The sequence below is a fragment of the Podarcis erhardii genome (assembly GCF_964252035.2).
Source record: "Podarcis erhardii genome assembly, chromosome: 9".
NCBI classification, from domain to species: Eukaryota; Metazoa; Chordata; class Lepidosauria; order Squamata; family Lacertidae; genus Podarcis; species Podarcis erhardii.
In genome coordinates, this window is record NC_138512.1 from 12,252,287 (window position 1) to 12,271,463 (window position 19,177).

A 19,177-nucleotide genomic window follows, 5' to 3' on the forward strand; every position below is an offset into this window, starting at 1 on the left:
CGCCTAGCCATTCTTCCCAAGACAATGAAAACATAATGATCACTGATTCCCTGCGAATCGGCTTCCGCAAACTGCTGAGCTGCAAATCAACGAAGCATATTTCATTTGTACTTAGCCTGCAAAGTTTAGAGATTACTGGCACTTAAGACATAGCAGCATACTTCCAAGCATTCACAGACACCTTTATATCACTGACCTGCCAGCTAGGCTCCCGTCGTAGCCCTTTTATCCAGTCTTCCTCCAAGTCCTTATTCTCCCTCGTGCGTGTTTCATCCATAGCAGATGTGGCTTGCACAATCTCGATTGGCCACTGGCTGTTAGACTCTCTTTGTAAGCCTTTTAACCACCGCGGCAGCAAGTGCAGTTCAGAGGCAGACTGTCATGAGGAAAATGTCATGCCTCAAAATGGTGTTTTTTTTTCTCTCTCCTTCTCCTTTTGACATGAAGAGCCTGCTTTGTGGGGGGGGGGGAGCCAAATCACACAAAAAAAGTGTGAGTGCTCTCCAACATGTGCTGACAGGCCCCATAAGTGTCAGAGCTATAGCTAGGGAGTTCACCACAGCTTAGCCGGGGGGGGGGGGCAGGGGGAGTTTATGTGGCAAAGTTATATATATATAAAAAACCCATGCGGATGCAAATGGAGAATGTGATGCTAACAAAATAATTTCAAAAAAAATTCCCTACCTCAGATTCTTAGTGTGTGATGCTAACAAAATACAATTTGAAAAAAGCGCGGGGGGGGGGGGGGGATAAACAAATAATCCATAAATAACTACAGAATCCGCTTATAGGATACTCAGTTTTGATAAGCATAAATGATCCCATCATTCCGTCGCACTTTACAAGAAACAATACACAGGATAGGGCTATTCAGATAGGAGCAGGCTGTATTCTGATGATTGGAATCACCAAAGTTTACCCTCCACCCCAGTTGCTCCAACATTTCTCCAATGAAAATTTTAAAAAGGTAACGGACCCCTGACCATTAGGTCCAGTCACGGATGACTTTGGGGTTGCAGCGCTCATCTCGCTTTACGGGCTGAGGGAGCCGACGTTTTCCGCCGACAGTTTTTCCGGGTCATGTGCCCAGCATGACTAAGCCTCCTCTGGCTAAACCAGAGCAGTGCATGGAAACGCTGTTTACCTTCCCGCTGGAGTGGTACCGATTTATCTACTTGCACTTTTTGGGGTGCTTTCAAACTGCTAGGTTGGCAGGAGCTGGGACCGAGCAAAGGAAGCTCACTCTGTCACGGGGATTCGAACATAGGGGCATCCTATTCCATAATAATAATAATTTTTATACCCTGCCCAACTGACTGTGTTGCCCCAGCCACTCTGGGCAGCTTCAAACATGTATAAAAACACAATGAAATATTAAACAATAAAAAAAACTCTTCCCTATACAGGGCTGCCTTCAGCTGTCTTCTAAACGTTGCACAGTCACTTATCTCTTTGCCTTATGGGTCACACAACTCCATACCCTCCAACATTTTTCAGATGAAAATAGGGATGTTCTAAGGAGAAGCGGGACATTCTAGAATCAAATCAGAAACCGGAACGGCTTCTGTAAATCTGGGACGGTCCCTGGGAAATAGGGACAGTTGGAAGGTCTGGTTGTTTCCCCAACCACACTTTTTCCGTTTTTCTCAAAAGTAAATGACTGTCATCCATTTGTGGGGAGAGGCGGGGAAGCAATAGCAATTTTAATATTGCAATTTTGAACTTCATTTTGTGTTTTTATAGTTTTGATTATATGCTGCATGTCACCCAGCGTATGTAACATCAGTTGTTGGGTGTCTAATAAATACAATAAATAAAAAGTACAGTAAATGACCTTTCCCCATATTATTAATAAATACAGTAAGTATATCAGAAAAGTGGTGAATTCCTCAGCATACATATACAAGGGTTTCAATGCATGCGCATCAATCAGGAGTGGTTTCCATTTATTTACATGGAATAAAAATGCACAATTTCGGTATGTGGAGTAAAAGTATGGGACAAAGCGTGTTCTCCTTCATGGAGAGCACGTGTTGCGGTGGGGGCCGCCAGGACACCCCAAAGTTGGGGGCGGGCTAATGGATCGTTGGCCACTGATGCGATTGGGGCTTCCCTTGTTGTTGGGAAGAAGTTAATGTTGCCATTTGTTGACTGACAGCCAGAAATGCTAAAACTCCTTGCACGAGGCTAGGGCTTCCTCTTTTCGCCCGTGCATTGGATTGCCCGTCCCTCCCTCCCTAGAATTGGGTTGTTCGCTTTGACCTTGCTATGCCTGTCATGGGGTCGTCTGCTCTTGGGGCAGGGGCCCGGTAGGAATTTTGTCCATCTGGCTGATTGGCTGGGGCCATTTGGTTTTTGCCTACTGCGTAGCAAATCGTCACAACTTGTAAGGTTTATGGTTTGGTTGGTTGAGGGGCATGGATTGGCTGTGCCTGCCCCTCTAATGCTGCTGCTGCTGCAAGGGATTCTGTTAAAGGAATCGGGGGCTAACTATTGCTTGTCCACCCTGTCAAGGGGGCTCGGGCCATAGCAATGAGCTCCTGGTTGCATTTGGGGAGGGCTGAGGGCAGGTTCCCTGCTCCGTCGCTACCCCCAAGTGTATTCCCCTTTTCTGACTTTTGCATCATGCGGAATGTCAGTCTGTCCCCCATGGTGGGAGCAGATAGTCGCAACCAATGCCTAAGCAACCACTCACATTTTTGTATTTTAATAAAGTTGTGGCCAAAATTATGCCAAAAACCTTAAACAAAAAAATCTCTGTGATGTCTGAGTTATTGGGGTCGCCCTGGGGACCTCGACATGCAAAAGAAGTGAATACACACAGAAGGAGGCAGAAGATTAAATAGAAATCTGAGCTAATTGAGGTCAGGCAAAGGGAAGTAAGCAAGGGTGAGAGGAAGAACCTGATTCTATATCTGAGAAGGGTGAGTAATAATGGGGCGATTTAGGGTGAAAACCAAGGATTGGATGGAATCTGTTGAAGAGGAGTCCTTAGAACTACAACCATTGGCAATTTTAGATGTGAGAACAATTAAAGCTCTGCACTTTGGGCTCTTCTGAGGCTTTGCTTTTAGCAAAAGCACATCTGCATCATGTGACACATATCATGACCAAACACAGCTTCAAAATAAATAAATAAATAGGTTCCTGAAACAGTGCATAACGTGGTCTAAAAAGCAAATTTTCCTCTGCCAGAGCATGGTTTGACTTTAGCTCTCATGTTGCATTTTAAGAGAAGGAATGAACACGATAATCGGATACACATATGGGGTACTTTATTTTTAGATCAAGAGAGCAAGCGGTAAACCAATATGAACACAGGAAGAATACTGTTGTTTTTTTTGATAGACACAATGAGACACACCAGACAAGCAACAAAAAAGAGATAGGAAAGTTTGTGATCACTTTAGCTATTTTCCAGATATGCTAACTTGGTAATGATGTTTTAAAAGTGGAGTTCTTCCTCTCTGTAAGCAGACTTTGTTACAGGGCAATATGGAGAATATATAGAAATAAATCAAATGAGAGAATGGTTGATTTCTCCATTGCTCACCGTGCAGAATAAACTATCTAGAGTTGATAATATACAGGTCAAACTCGGAAAATTAGAATATCGTGGAAAAGTTCATTTCAGTAATTCAACTTAAAAGGTGAAACTAATATATGAGATAGACTCACGACATGCAGAGCAAGATATGTCAAGCTTTTATTTGTTATATTTGTGATGATCATGGCGTACAGCTGATGAAAGCCCCAATTTAACCATCTCAGAAAATTAGAATATTAAATGAAATCAGCAAAACAAGGACTGCAAATAGAGCAATATTGGACCTTTGAGAAGTAGAAGCATGCATATGTACTCAGTACTTGGTTTGGGCCCCTTTTGCATCAATTACTGCCTCAATGCGGCGTGGCATGGATGCTATCAGCCTGTGGCACTGCTGAGGTGTTATGGAAGACCAGGATGCTTCAATAGCAGCCTTCAGCTCTTCTGCATTGCTCGGTCTCCTGTCTCTCATCTTTCTCTTGGCAATGCCCCATAGATTCTCTATGGGGTTCAGGTCAGGCGAGTTTGCTGGCCAATCAAGCACAGTAATCCCATGGGCACTGAACCAGGTTTTAGCACTTTTGGCAGTGTGGGCAGGTGCCAAAGTCCTGCTGGAAAATGAAGTCAGCATCTGCATAAAGTTGTCTGCAGAAGGAAGCATGAAGTGCTTCAAAATCTCCTGGTAGACTGCTGCATTGACCCTGGACTTAATGAAGCACAGTGGACCAACACCAGCTGATGACATGGCTCCCCAAATCAACACAGACTGTGGAAACTTCACACTGGATTTCAAGCATCTGGCATTGTGTGCCTCCCCATTCTTCCTCCAGACTCTGGGTCCTTGGTTTCCAAATGAGATGCAAAATCTGCTCTCATCAGAAAATAGATTTAAGGAGCCATGTCATCAGCTGGTTTTGGTCCACTGTGCTGGGGGGGAGGGAACAGGCAGACCGTTTGGGCAGTGCAAAGCCTGCATGCACCCAAGCCATTGTATCTCTCCCAGATGCGTGGCTCAGGTGCGTGGCCCAGATGCGTGGCTCAGTGAGTGTCGCTAGGCATTTTGTCACCCCTCTCAGTGGTGACACCCGGGGCGGCCCATCCCCACCATACCCCCTTCCTCCGCCCCGGAGGATCATGCCCAAGGTGCTGCACACCCACCTGGCTCTGCCCCTCTCTCCCTCTGATTATTAGGCAAAGGTGTGAAGGGGGATCTGGGCACAACTGCACAACAGGAAGACCTGCAAAATCAGGGTTCCTAATCCCATGGAGAAGCCTACAGCCAACTCCCGCTGCAAACCTTCATCTAACACAGGCTTCCTCAACCTCGGCCCTCCAGATGTTTTGAGACTACAATTCCCATCATCCCTGACCACTGGTCCTGCTAGCTAGGGATCATGGGAGTTGTAGGCCAAAAACACCTGGAGGGCCAAAGTTGAGGAAGCCTGATCTAACAGGAATTATGTCAGTGTTAGAATGGCTTTGCTCTCTCTTATCCACACTTGCAAGGTGCTGGCTGAGTCAGAATGAGGACGGTCCAGCGAGTTGTCCCCACCACCACGAAAAGTGAGGGAATTGGCCAGCAGAGATCTGGAGGCAGGGGGAATCCCAGAAGATGTCCAATCTGCTCCTCCATCCCTGTCTTCCCCATAGCAAGCCCTTCTGCCGCCCCCCCAGCACTTGCTACATCCTTCTCCTGATTGGAAGGAACTGTGAGCGAACATGTCCTGATGCAGAAAGGGGCTGGCAGCGGTTCTGGCACCCTACAAGGGGCCACTTTCTTTACAAGAGTTGGAGACACCTCCCTCTCTGCCTCCCAGGTCCAGGAGGACCCAGAAAAGAAAAAGCACAAAGAAGGTCAGCTTGTGCAGTGAAATGAGTGCCTGAAGACGTGCCCACCATCCAAACCCTTCTCTACTTAAGTACTTACGGCTCTGAGCTAAATAGGAAGTCTGCATTCTATAGTAATGAATTAGGGATTAGCAACGTGTATTGCTTGAAGTGCGTAAGGGGCTTACATATTGCCGTAGCCTAACAATAAAAAGCTTTGGGAAGGAACTTTTGTGCATATATGGGGGAAGCTGGGCAACAGGATACTAATACATGAATAGGGCCATTGTTGCTTTCCAATCTATATGGTAAATACAGATGGATACAAACCATCCTACTGAAAACGAGTCATGTTTTTGACATTCATGATTCCTAGATTAGTAATGCTCACCTTCAACGTCCCCTTAAATTCTTTTCCAGCTCAGTTTTTTAATCTAAGCCCGAGAAGAACTTATCCCAGTCACACAGGTGGTTGCTGCAGTGCCTACTGTGGCAGCAGAGAGGAAAATTTATCTCCCATCAGCCTCTTCAGGTACCCTGAAACAATTACAGTTTCCAGGGCTCCCAGCATCCAGATTACTAGTATTCCAGGTACTGGGAATAGAAATAAAGTCGGATAGCAAGTGAAGAGGAGGAAAGAAGAGGAAGGGACTCCAACCTCCTACCATCCTGCTGTGGTCATAGCAACCACAACTGAGAAGTTTAGACAGAGGCCTCCATCCCCCACTACCACCACCATGCAGCCTCCACCACTGGATTTAAAAAAAAAATAGTGTCCACAGGAGAAAGGGCCAACGACTACAGATTTAGAACTGCAATTATAAACTGATTACTCAATACTTTCCCCCTAGCATCCTCCAGTTTCACTCATTTGATGAATCCAAGCTGAACTGAGGGACTTGCCCACCTCTACTGAAGACCACCTCACAGATTATTATTTTTAATGTCCTCTAATTTTAAGGCTCCAGCCGATGGAACGGACAAGACCAATGGTGAGTCCAGTGGTCAAGAAGGCAGTTACTGCATGTGTTGTAGAAGGAAACAAGAGGCAGATGGGGCTCGTCAACCTGGGAAGGTAGCCCACGTAGGAGAAGAAAAACTCTGATCATAAACCTCTGCTACTTTGCAGCTATACTCATTCACATGAGAAAGGCTTCAGAAGTAAAACCTGAGGAAAAATCCATACCTACTGCCTTGAGAGACATCTTCAGGAGAAGAAGAGTCAAATCAAATCAAACTTTATTGTGGTCAACGACCAGACAGGAGAAGAATAGGCAAAGAAGTACCATATTTTTTTGCTCTATAAGACGCACCAGACCATAAGGCACACCTAGTTTTTGGAAGAGGAAAACAAGAAAAAAAATATTCTGAATCCCAGAAGCCAGGACAGCAAATGGGATCGCTGCGCAGCAATCCCACTGGCTGTCCTGGCTTATGGGATAGCCGCGCGCAGCCTCTCCCGGGCAAGGGGAGCCTTCATCCCCTGCCCGGGAGAGGCTGCGTGTGGCTAAGGCTCCCCAAGAACCGTGCTCCCTTTAAAGAGCGTGCGGAGTGTGTGTTCTTAGGGGCTTTTCCCCGAGGAGGGAGAAGGGTAGCCCTTGGGGAAAAGCCCTGAAGAGCCACACACACACTCCACATGGCTCTTTAAAGGGAGCTCTGAGCAGAGCCTCCCTCCTGCATTCGCTCCATAACCACACACACATTTCCCCTTACTTTTTAGGAGGGGAAAAGTGTGTCTTATAGAGTGAAAAATACATTAAATCCTATACAAGTTTGGTTGGATGGCTCCTGCCAGCAATTCCTGCATCCAGGCTGATTCCCAACGTATTGCTTCCTTTGGAGCACACCAGCAAGACTGGGGTGGCAGAGTCTTGTTTTCTGAGCAGCCCAGGACCTCCATACATACCAGCCAGACTGGCGCCCCAGAGAGGTCACAAAAAACAATGCAGGAGGCAGAAGTTATGAGTTAGTTTTGACTTCAATCCCAGAGGTGCACTCTGTTGTTTCTCAAGATGGACAGGTAGCAAACAACAATTTTAAGGGCAAAGCTAAAGTCTAAGGGAATGGTGATTGGTTGCAATTTCCTGTTGAGTATTCACTTAGTAGCAAACCCAGGCTCCTGTCTGTGTAGCATGCACAATACATCTGATACATCTTTACTGAATGAAGGTTATCTAAGCAAAACTACAAACTGAACAGAAGGGGAACACTTAAGTTGGGACCATAGGTTTCAGCAATTGTTTAAATCTATGGTACATTGGACTTCAATTATTTTCATGTAATTATTTCATGGTCTCTCTCTCTCTCTCTGTCTCAACAAAGGTGCTGTGCAAATTGTGCCGAATATGAAAACATTTATTGATGGAAATCAGCAAACTTTTTTACTCAAAGAGTGCTTGAATTATTTTGAAATGTGAGAGCCCGAAGCAAAGAAAACACATTAAAAAACATCATATGAAGGGAAACAGCAATTTCCCTCTTTCGAAGCTGTCACTTATTTGCTAAGAATCAAATCTAATTCAATGCAGTTAAAGAGGTTTCATATATCACTCAAATGTGTGTGTACACACCCAAGGTAACAGATCTGCTTAGCAGTTGTTCTTTGAGGACAGTCTGAAGGTATATAATACAGTTTCATCACTAAAGATCCCCAGGTTGGTGAGCCCTACAAACTTATTGGAACAGGGCTGCTGGAGAATGATATAAAAGCTGCTGCTCAGAGGAAGGTATAAGTAATGAATAAGATACGTTATTTTATTTATGAAGGCAATTTGCAAACATATAATAAAACAGCTAAACATAGTTTTAAAATAGTGCAGAAATAACAGGCAATGGATTTAAAAACAATACAAAATGAACAGCCAGCTGGAAAAGCTTGTCAAAAAAGAAAATAAAAAAGCCTTCAATTGCCTCCAGAAAGTACAAATACTAGGTGTCGGTTATATCTCTACTCTACGGGGATGCTGTTCCACAGAAAAGGGGCAGCCATATTAAAAGCCACGTTCAGTGTTCGTGGAGTGGGCTTCAGATAGCTCTTCTGCAGAAAGCGGTGAAGGGATGTGGGTGGCGCTGTGGGTTAAACCACAGAGCCTAGGGCTTGCCGATCAGAAGGTCGGCGGTTCAAATCCCCGCAATGGGGTGAGCTCCTGTTGTTCGGTCCCTGCTCCTGCCAACCTAGCAGTTCGAAAGCACATCAAAGTGCAAGTAGATAAATAGGTACCGCTCCGGTGGGAAGGTAAACTGCGTTTCCGTGCACTGCTCTGGTTTGCCAGAAGTGGGTTAGTCGTACTGGCCATATAACCCGGAAGCTGTACGCCGGCTCCCTTGGCCAGTAAAGCGAGATGAGTGCCGCAACCCCAGAGTCGTCCATAACTGAACCTGATGGACAGGGGTCCCTTTACCTTTACTGGGTATATAAGAGATAAGGAGGTATTTCAAGTAACCTGACCATAAGCTGCATGGGGCAGAAAGGCAGACAGTGAGAGTCCTAGAAACAAGGTGTCAATGCACGATTTGCAGGCTCTGGACCAATCTCAGTGGTAGCTCTACATAGAGTGCATTGCAATAATCCAAACTTACCAATGTATGGACAACTGTGGCCAAACTATTCCGATCCAGGAATGGCTGTAATTGTCTTGCTACCAAAAGAAGTGCACCTCCAATGAGAGCTGGAGTGAGGAGCTCCATCAAACTGCACATTCAGGGAGAGTGCAACCATTTTAAAGGCAGGCAACTTCATGACTTATCAGACCCGGATACCACTCCTTCAGAAAACCTCCATCTTGCCAGTATTCAACCTCAGTTTATTATCCCTTATCCAGCCCACCATTTCGCCCAGACACTGTTCCAGGACCATTTCAGCATTTTCCAATTCAGATGTTACAGAGATTAGGTATCAGCAGCTTACTGATGACAACCCTCTCCAAATTTCTTAATTGCGTTTTGAACAAATATTCATGTATTTCAGAATGCAGTGGCAAGATTCCTAACAAGAGCGAGTGTTTTAATCACTTTACTCCATTGTTAACCAGGGTCACTGCCTACCAGTTCATTTTCAAGGGCAACTCAAATTACTGAATTCATATTATCTTCTAAGCCCTAACTTATTTAGGAGTAGCACCTAGAACTCCCAGCTATCTTCTGATGCAGGAAGGCCCTTTTGGAAGCCCAAGCTACATCATAAGTTGGTGGTGAAAGGATAAGGGCCTTCTCTGTTGCAGCACACAAAACATGAACCTCATTTATCTCCCTCAGCATTAGTTTTCTATTACCATTTAAATACATTTTTTTGCTTCAGTTCTAGAGGCAGAAATGTAGTATTGTAAATTTATGGCTGCCTGTTTTGTTGTGTTTTTAAAGTATTACATTACACAATTGGTTTTTTAAATTTATGATGATAGCCACCTTGAGTGCTTCACTCTGAAGAGGAAAGGCAGGATAAATACCTAAATATATCTAAATAAAGCGATATGTTGCCTTTTTAGGGCTTTAGCCTATAGGTTACTTTATACAGAAGTAACTGTCTTTTTCAAGTCCACATATGACTTGGCAGAAAGCTTGTCCCAAATTTCATACTACTATGAGGCATTTTATATGCATGCGAATTATAATTTTTACTTAGTACAGCGTGGCATTCAGGAGGTTATTACAATTAAATAAATAAATATACTGCCCTTCATCCAAAGATCACAGGACAGTTTGCAACATAACAATACAAAATGCATAACATCATAATTAAAAACAATACATGCCCCCAGAGGCACATTTAAAAGGCTATAGATCATAGGAGAAAACTCCTAGGGGTTGAGTTCCCTTCAGCCCCCCTCCCCAATAAAATATTTGAGGGTTCCAGGGAGGCCAAAGTTGATGGGCATTGTCATTCAATTGGTGTGCATGCTCCACACTATCAATTATGCCCCCCCCCAATTATTTCATTCAAGTTGGCATTCCTGCTACAGATTGTTTGATCACTAAAGGCCTGGTTTAAGAGGAATGTTTATGTGACAACGATGCCAGGTGAACCTTCCAAGGGAGATCATTTCACAAATGGGGTTCCACCATAGAAAAGGCCCATTCTCGTGTTGCCATCCCACGACCTTTCATGAAGGGGGGCAGACAAAGAAGGCCCTTAGAAGATGATTGCAGGGTCCAAGTCAGTTCATATGGGGAGAGACTTTGAATTGGACCCAGAAATAAATTGGCCGACAATGCAGTCAGTCCAGGATTGGTGTTCCATGCTCTAACCATCTTGCCCCAATGAGCACCCTGCCTACTGAATTCTGCACTAGCTGAAGTTTCCACACTATCTTCCGAGAGAGCCCCACATATAATGCATTGCAGCAATCTAACCTTGAAGTTATCAGAGCATAGACAACACAAGTAAGGCTATCCCTGTACAGCTATGGGTGTAGCTGTCAAAGCCAATAGAAGGCACTCCACGCCATCAAGGCCACCTGAGCTTCAAGCAACAGCAATGGATCTATGAGCACTACCACTTATCAAGAGTGGGCAGCCTCCCATCTGGGGGTCTCAGGAACCACCCAATAACAGTGCCTCAGTCTTATCTGGATTGAGCTTCTGTATACTGACTCCCAACCAGTCCATTATTGAGGTGAGACAACAGTCCAGCACAACCACTGTCACACCTGCAGACGTAAAGGAGAAGTAGAGCTGTGTGTCATCAGCATACTGCTGATAGCATACTCCAAAACTCCAGATAACCCCACTCAGCAGTTTCATGTAGATGTCAAACAGCATGGTGGATAAGATAAAACCCTGAGGAACACCTCGCAGAAGGCTCCATAGGGCCAAAAAGCACTCCTCAAGCATCATCTGCTGGAAAGAACCATTCAAATAGGAACAGAACCACCACAAAATGGTGCTGCTACCCTTAACTTGGACAACCACTCCAAAAGGATACCATGGTCAATGGTATCTAAAGCTGCTGAGAGGTTGAGGAGAATTAAGAGGGACACATTTTCCCTGTCTCTCTCCCAGCAGAGGTGAGATCAAAGCAGTTTCTGTGCCAAAACCAGCCATAAATCCTGATTGAAATAGATCTAGTTTTCCCCAAGAGAGGAAAGAGAGGTTACATCTGAGCTATATGTTTCCTGTCTCAACCCAGCTGCCCTTTACCAACATGAAGTCCTTCCTCTGTCTTTCCAGTAAGTCATCAGAAAGTAGCCTTTTTCTCTATTTCCTGCAACTTCGAAGCTTCTCAATGAATTTCACATTTCTTAGTGCCAGAGTGTCATTACTTTGAGAGCAGGGGCGCAAGATCTTAACAGAGTGGGCATGCATGGTTCTTATATTTATTAAGGAAGAAAACAAAAAATGACAAGTGAATAAAGCAGGCTACGGATTTTGTATAAATCAATACTGAGTGTTATAAAATGTCAGAAAATATCAAATGAGGGGGAAAGAATCAATAAATACCCTTTGAATTAAGGGAGTGATTAATATTCCTTACCAGTTAGATAAACTAGACAGCACACACGCACGTGCATATCCCTTGTTTGAAGAAATACCCAATATTTGCCCTAGGACCACAACATCTGAGTACCTATCCCTGTGATAAGTCATATGATCCACATAATACATAATTAACTGACAGGGTTGGTCCAGATGCAATTGGAAACTGTGGTTGCATGATTCAGATCACTTGCTTCCCCATCCTCATCTTCCTCTTTGTGCTTAAGATATTAAATGTGTCCACTTGGGGTTTTTAACTAAGTAGCGTTCTACATTACATATGTTCATGGGAAATGGAGTTTTTATACAACTTTCCTCCTATTTATTTATTTATCTAGCCAAGCATGTAAAGCTGAATGCACACGTTAAATGTGTGCGAGTTACAAATTACCTGTACTCTAAAGCAGTACAATGCTATTCCAATTTTAGTTCAGAAAAAAAGTGGATGTTAGCTATCAGACATCTGGGAAACAGTGGCCTAGCCAAATATTATCAGGGCTTTCACTATGGAATCAGTATAAGTTGGTAATCAATTAATAATAGCAGTACAGTGGTACCTCAGGTTATATACCCTTCAGGTTACATACGCTTCAGGTTACAGACTCTGCTAACCCAGAAATAGTACCTCGGGTTAAGAACTTTGCTTCAGGATGAGAACAGAAATCGTGCTCCGGCGGCAGCGGGAGGCCCCATTAGCTAAAGTGGTGCTTCAAGTTAAGTACAGTTTCAGGTTAAGATTGGACCCCCGGAACGAATTAAGTACTTAACCCGAGGTACCACTGTAGTTGACTACCACCCACAATAACAACTGAAAAAATGTCATTCTGTGATAGGTTATCTGAAGAAGTATTTACGTAAATACAGTACTTTGTATTAAAGGTCCTCATACTTATTCATAAACAAATGTGTTAAATCTCAAGCAGTTATGTAAATATCAAATTGTGTTGCCTCCTCCGCCTTTGGATCTCAAGCACTCCATGACCTGTAATGTCAAATGTCAGATTTTGCCTCAGCTGTCCAAGCTAGCTTCTGCAAGTGCGATCAGATCTTCTCATATGCAAACAGTCTCTTCAGAATATGTTTACGACCAGATTTGCAGATAAAGTCAGTTAGCATATCACCCAGTCAACAGAATAATTATTTATATAAACATGGCATTTGGCTAATGAACAGCTTCAGAAATTGCTTTCAGAACTTGGTACCTGAGCAATTTTATTTATCGCAGTAACATCTATTAAGTAATGTTAAACAGATGTTTGCACATTTCAGTAAGCCAAAGGCTGTGAAAAGAAGATTTAACACATTACTAACAACTGCTTAAGCATCAGAATTTGCAAACCCATAGATCTTGCGAGTGATTCCCCCTCCCACCCGCCGCAACATGTATTTAAAATCGTATGGTAGCTGATGGCGTTGAGAAAATTCAAACCCTCCCTCTCACATTTCATACGGCAAAGGCAGGTCAAGTTTACACAAAAGAATCCAGGGAAATAGTGTGACTTCCCTGGGTAAAATGCTCAGTGTTACGGCAATCAGGTCTGCTGACCCACTGCAGACCCAAGTCTGGAGAAATATAACACAATCTCCCCTGGCACTTGAATGCCAGCCTTCAACACAAGTCAGTTTGACTTTGTTGATCCAGCAAAAAATGGAATTACCTAACACATCTCCTTTTATTATAATAGCAGAACTGGTGGCTTTAGTAGCAATGGTACAGCTACATGGTGATTTAAAGAGCACAAACACATGCAGATAAAACCCAAGAGCTTATGTATCCACTTGTGAAGATAGCCATGGCCTGGAAGACCAATTGAGAGTATACTGTGGGTCTGCTATAGACCTCCAAGCCAGGCAGAGGACTTGGACGGTGACTTCCTAGAGCAGATTACAAAATTTTTACAAAGGGGAGACTTCAACTACAGTGGTACCTTGGGTTACATATGCTTCAGATTACATACACATCAGGTTCCAGACTCCTCTAACCCAGAAATAGTACCTCGGGTTAAGAACTTTGCTTCAGGATCAGAACAGAAATCGTGCTCCGGCAGCACGGCAGCAGCAGGAGGCCCCATTAAGCTAAAGTGGTGCTTCAGGTTAAGAATAGTTTCAGGTTAGGAACGGACCTCCAGAACGAATTAAGTACTTAACCCGAAGTACCACTGTACCCCAATATCCATCGGAACTCAATATACTTCCTGAAAAATACCCTCAAAACTGCAGGTTAGCAATGATCCTTTGGGTTTCTAAAGGAAAAGAGAACGATACAATACCACTTATATCAGGCATGTCCAACTCCCAAGAGACTGTGATCTACTCCCAGTATAAAAAAAAAAAACAGGCAGTGATCTACCCATTGTCATTGGAGGAAGGAGGAGCGTGTGTGGGGTGGGTAGATTGCACAGATTTTTGGGGGGAGGATTGCACAGAGTTTTTTTAGCTCCCCCCCCCCAGTAACTTTTTGTACACAATAAGGACCCCACAATCTACCAGGATCAGCCAGGGATCTACCAGTAGATGTACCAGTAGATTGTGATCTACTAGTTGGACATCCCTGACTTACATGAAATGCACATGAAGTGTCCTTCACACACCTCTTGGCAGGGAGTGCCCTCCTCTTCACTCTGCTCACCAACCGCCATCTTCACCTCAAACTCCAAGCATCACCTCAACCTGATCTCACACTTTTCTTCTCAACTGCCTCAAATCACCCCAGACCCATCTTTCAAGCCCACTTTGTTTCATCTCTCTCAGCCCTATATTTGGGGAAATTCCCAGGCCACACCACCTCAGACTGTTGTCATGCTGTAATCAGTCCATCTAGAGGCAGTGCCTCCCCCTTTTTAAAATGCACACCTTGATTAGAATTTGGCGGGAACTGGATCACGCCCAGGGGCTGCCAGTTGACCATTTATTTCACTGCTGTTGTCCCACAAAGTCCTAAATTAAGAGATACTGCTTTGACTGGAGAAAGAGATAACACATACAATTCCTGATACCAATGTTTCCAAGAAAACTGAAGTGTCTGCAGAGACATAGTCTTATGTCTTCATACTGCTAGTGGATTTTCACTCTGCCATCTTGCTAGCCAAGTAATTAAGGATTAGAAGCTTAACACCACAAAGGGTATTTTTATTTCATGGTTTTGACTTCTCCAGCAAAATAAAACACAAATAAATCCTGTTGAATGATCTACCTGGTACATTTTCCCTCAGCTTGGAAGCAGATCTGAGGCTTAAATTCTGCATTTCATAAAAGAAACAAAAAATCCTGGACCCAGACATACAGTTTTCAGGAAACCCTTGGCAATCTCTTTCATGTGAGATGTTCAACTCCCGGTCTTCAGCCTTCTGGGACCTACAGGGAGTTTAGTTTAGACCAATCCTTCAGCTTGGAACTGAATTTCAGTGTTGGGCACACACTAGGAGGAGATAAGGCAGGCTGGCTTCCCAAACTTAAAGCAAAACAGAATCAGTATGGAGAGTTGTCTTCTGAGGTTAGGTTTTCCGACACAATCCATATGTTGTGCAAAGAAGAGGAAGAAGAAGAAGAAGAAGAGTAGTAGTAGTAGTTTGGATTTGATATCCCGCCTTTCACTCCCCTTCAGGAGTCTCAAAGCGGCTAACATTCTCGTTTCCCTTCCTCCCCCACAACAAACACTCTGTGAGGTGAGTGGGGCTGAGAGACTTCAAAGAAGTGTGACTAGCCCAAGGTCACCCAGCAGCTGCATGTGGAGGAGCGGGGAAGCGAACCCGGTTCACCAGATTACGAGATTACCGCTTTTAACCACTACCCCACACTGGCTCTCAAAGTGCACACAATGAAATGTGGGAGTGAGACGTAGAACAAGCATTTAGTTCAGGATACTTTCCATATTGAATATGATATTGTGAGTTCATCATGGGCACACACAACAATTATGGGATTGTGGAAAAATACATTGGTAGAAGTTTCACATGTAATCAGCGTCGGCACCTTTGTAGCACTTTAGAATGTTCAAATCATGCATCAGCGTAGCAAATCTTTAGTAACCCTGTAGACTGAGGCTGAGATAATAGTGCCTCACCAAAGGTTGCCTAGTGAGTGCGTAGCAGAGGTAAGGCTTCAAGTAGACACTTCAAACCTCACTGCCCCCACTTTTAGCCACTATGCTATATAAGTAAAATCTATAAAGGCACCATCAAGAACAATCATTCTGAGAAGCTGAGTCATTCCAATACTTTGTGACGTACATGCACAAGTTAGTTCAGCCTAGGCCAGTTTCCACTAGTACAAACAATTAGAAGAAGAAAAAGACTATTGTAGGTTACACAGCTGACACTCTCTGGTGAAAACTGCAACCCACCCACCCTGAAACAAAAGTACTTTTAACTTTTCCCAGAAAGTGTGCCCTGGATCTCTGAATTTCAGACACAGAACTGGTCAGTGGTTCAAACAATTAACCAGGTTTGTGTGAGACACTGGAATAATGGAGTAAAGTCTATGATGGATATAAGAAATTGCACCTGACCTCCATCACAGTTATTCATACTACCAAACTTCTAAGACAATATGCACTGTTTAAGATGCTGAAGTATGTTATCAAGCCTGATTCCTGTTATGTTCCTATTTCAAGCTTATAATAAGAAAGCATCTTTTGATTCTTGTATGTTTTTGGTAACATTACCTCCATTTCTCTCTCTCTCCTGCTCCTCTGTAGAGTGAAAAGCCAACATCCTTGCAAATGAATAATATTTTAGCTCATCCATATTATCAAGTGGTGAAGAACTTAAATGTCTTTAGTTTAATTTCTCACAAATCATCACGGGTGCTTGAGCAACAAATTGTCTGCTCTGTCTCCCATGTTAGCAGATTAGTAACACTAACAATGTACAACACAGTAGTGTTGAGGATGGAGAGAGCGGGAGAATGGCATAAATCTTTAAAGTAATATATTATACTGGAGCGCCAGACAGATTTGATCGTGACAGATGGAAGCTCTTCTAACTCCTTTGATATTTAAGTAGGAGTGAGAACCATTTAATGAAAGGGGAAGTAATCAGATCCATTGTCCTTTTTAAAAACAAAACAAAAACCCAAACCCTCCCTCTATTCCTTCTTTTAAAGTTGAAGTGACATAAAATATTTCTTTGCCTTTAGGGAAAGTTTCTTGCTAAGTATTCACTAGTAACTTGCAGTCTGACCGTCAATGGGGACAGACTACCATCAAAACGCGGATGGTGCATGGGACACAGGTGGTGCTGTGGGTTCAACCACAGAGCCTAAGACTTGCCGATCAGAAGGTCAGCGGTTCAAATCCCCGCGACGGGATAAGCTCCCGTTGTTCGGTCCCTGCTCCTGCCAACCTAGCAGTTCAAAAGCACGTCAAAGTGCAAGTAGATAAATACCGTAGGTACCGCTCCAGCGGGAAGGTAAACGGCGTTTCCGTGCGCTGCTCTGGTTCCCCAGAAGCGGCTTAGTCATGCTGGCCACATGACCCAGAAGCTGTACGCTGGCTCCCTCGGCCAATAAAGTGAGATGAGCGCCACAACCCCAGAGTCGGCCACGACTGGACCTAATGGTCAGGGGTCCCTTTACCTTTACCTTTACCATGAAAACATAGCACCAATGCTTAAAAGCATCTACTGATTGCGTATGTAATACTAGGCCAGGTTCAAAGTGCTGGTATTAATTTTTAAGGCTCTTAAGAACATTATAAGAACTTTATTAATTTATAAGGCTCTTAAGAACTCGGGTCTTGGTTACCTTATGCCTGATCCTTTATATTCCTGCTTAACCAGTGAGATTTGGGAGAGGGTCTCTGTTAGTGGGTCCCCAAGGTACAGATGTACAGCTTGTACCTACTAGAAGCAGAGGCAGATTTCGGGCAGCGTGACAAGTTCCACCACACTGGGTGCCAAGCCTAGGGAGTGCCATAGGCCACAGCAACTATGACATGTAACTGGAGCCCATATAGTAGCCAACAGGTGCAGGGAACATTCAAAAAGCACAGCCCTGTTCCTGAGTCTTAACTGGCTAGGCAAACAAGAACAGATGCAGATTTAGCCACCCAGAATTGTTGTTGTTGTTGTTGCAGCACAACCAGTTATGACGCACTAGGCACCAAGCCTAGGAGGTGCCATAAGGTGTTGCAACTGTGACGCAGTGAATTGAGCAGAATGGAAGGCGAGAGGGAGAGGGTGCCGAATTAGGGGCTCACACAGGGCACCACTGAAATTTGAAAGACCAAAGTCCACCCCTGACACGAGAGGGTGGAAGGCAGTATTGATGAGTTATCTTAGATCAATTTAGATGGAAATTAGATACTTCAAACTGTTGCACATTACTTGGAACTGTTTATTAAGTAATAAATAATTAAATAATGATAAAATTACTTGAAACTGATTATTATTATTATTATCATTAATTTAATTGCTTTGCCATTTTTTAAGCTGCAAAGAAGCATATAGATAAAAATAGATCACCATCCTTTTTTGATTGTTGAGTGAAGTGTGCTTTCATTATTATCTGGGGGGAAACTGTGCCCCTGGTATCCATTTCTCAGAAACACTGCTTCCTATGAAAAATATAGTGCCTCTTTTTAATCAGCATCTTAAATACCTTAGACTTGCACCGTAAAATAATCATAGTTTCCTTCTCCCCCCCCCCAAACAAAGCTAGCCAAATTAAGATGCAAACCTTTCTGCAATTCTGCAATAACCCAATTCCAGAGGCTCATGAAATAAATGCCTCCCCACTGCCAACCACATAACAACCTTCCTTTTACAAGGATAATGGTGGAAGAGGGGAAGTGGATTTTCCTTCCTTCCACCCCCTTATCCTGAAATACTCTGCAGTGCAGCAGTACTAAAAGAGCAGTGGCCAATGGGACGTGGGATCTTCACAAGATTTTCCATGTTGGCACCAGCTCCTGTGAAGGCCCCAAGCTCCGTAATTTTGATTAGAGAACTATTAATTTTTTGATAATGCTGGTGACAGAAGATAGTGTAACGGTGAGAGCCCAGAGAAAGGGGATAGGAGAAGGAAATCCGAGATGTAATTTCCTGTCCAGACCAGAATGCTCAGATGGATTAAAAATGGACATTATTTTCCCAAAGGTTCTCCTGCTGAAAATGGGATTGTGTACATCAGGTGTGGCTCTCAACCTTTGACCCTCAAAATGCTGCTGAACAATGACTACCACCAGCTTCTCAGCAAGCATAGCCAATGGTCAGGGGTCAGCAACAACTGGAAGGCAAAAAGTTCCCAACATCTGGTATGCATGTGCAGTCCATGTTCAAGTTGACTAGGCTGCTTTGTAGGAAAAATGTCTTGGGCTTGCCGGTCAGAAGGTTG

General features: G+C 43.8%; 1 protein-coding gene across 3 annotated transcripts in view; it reads right to left on the reverse strand.

Annotated features, from left to right (window-relative positions):
- Window positions 1–19,177, reverse strand: part of PPARGC1A (PPARG coactivator 1 alpha) — a 662,475-nt gene that overhangs the window by 351,003 nt on the left and 292,295 nt on the right. Inside the window, exon 1 of one of the 3 annotated variants that reach the window (XM_081876226.1) lies at window positions 197–296. The exons of the other annotated variants lie outside the window; for them this stretch is intronic. Within the exon in view, the coding sequence (XP_081732352.1) occupies window positions 197–277 (81 nt within the window). The 5' untranslated portion in view covers window positions 278–296. Of the gene's footprint in view, window positions 1–196; window positions 297–19,177 lie in introns of those variants that run through there. 3 annotated transcript variants of the gene reach the window in all.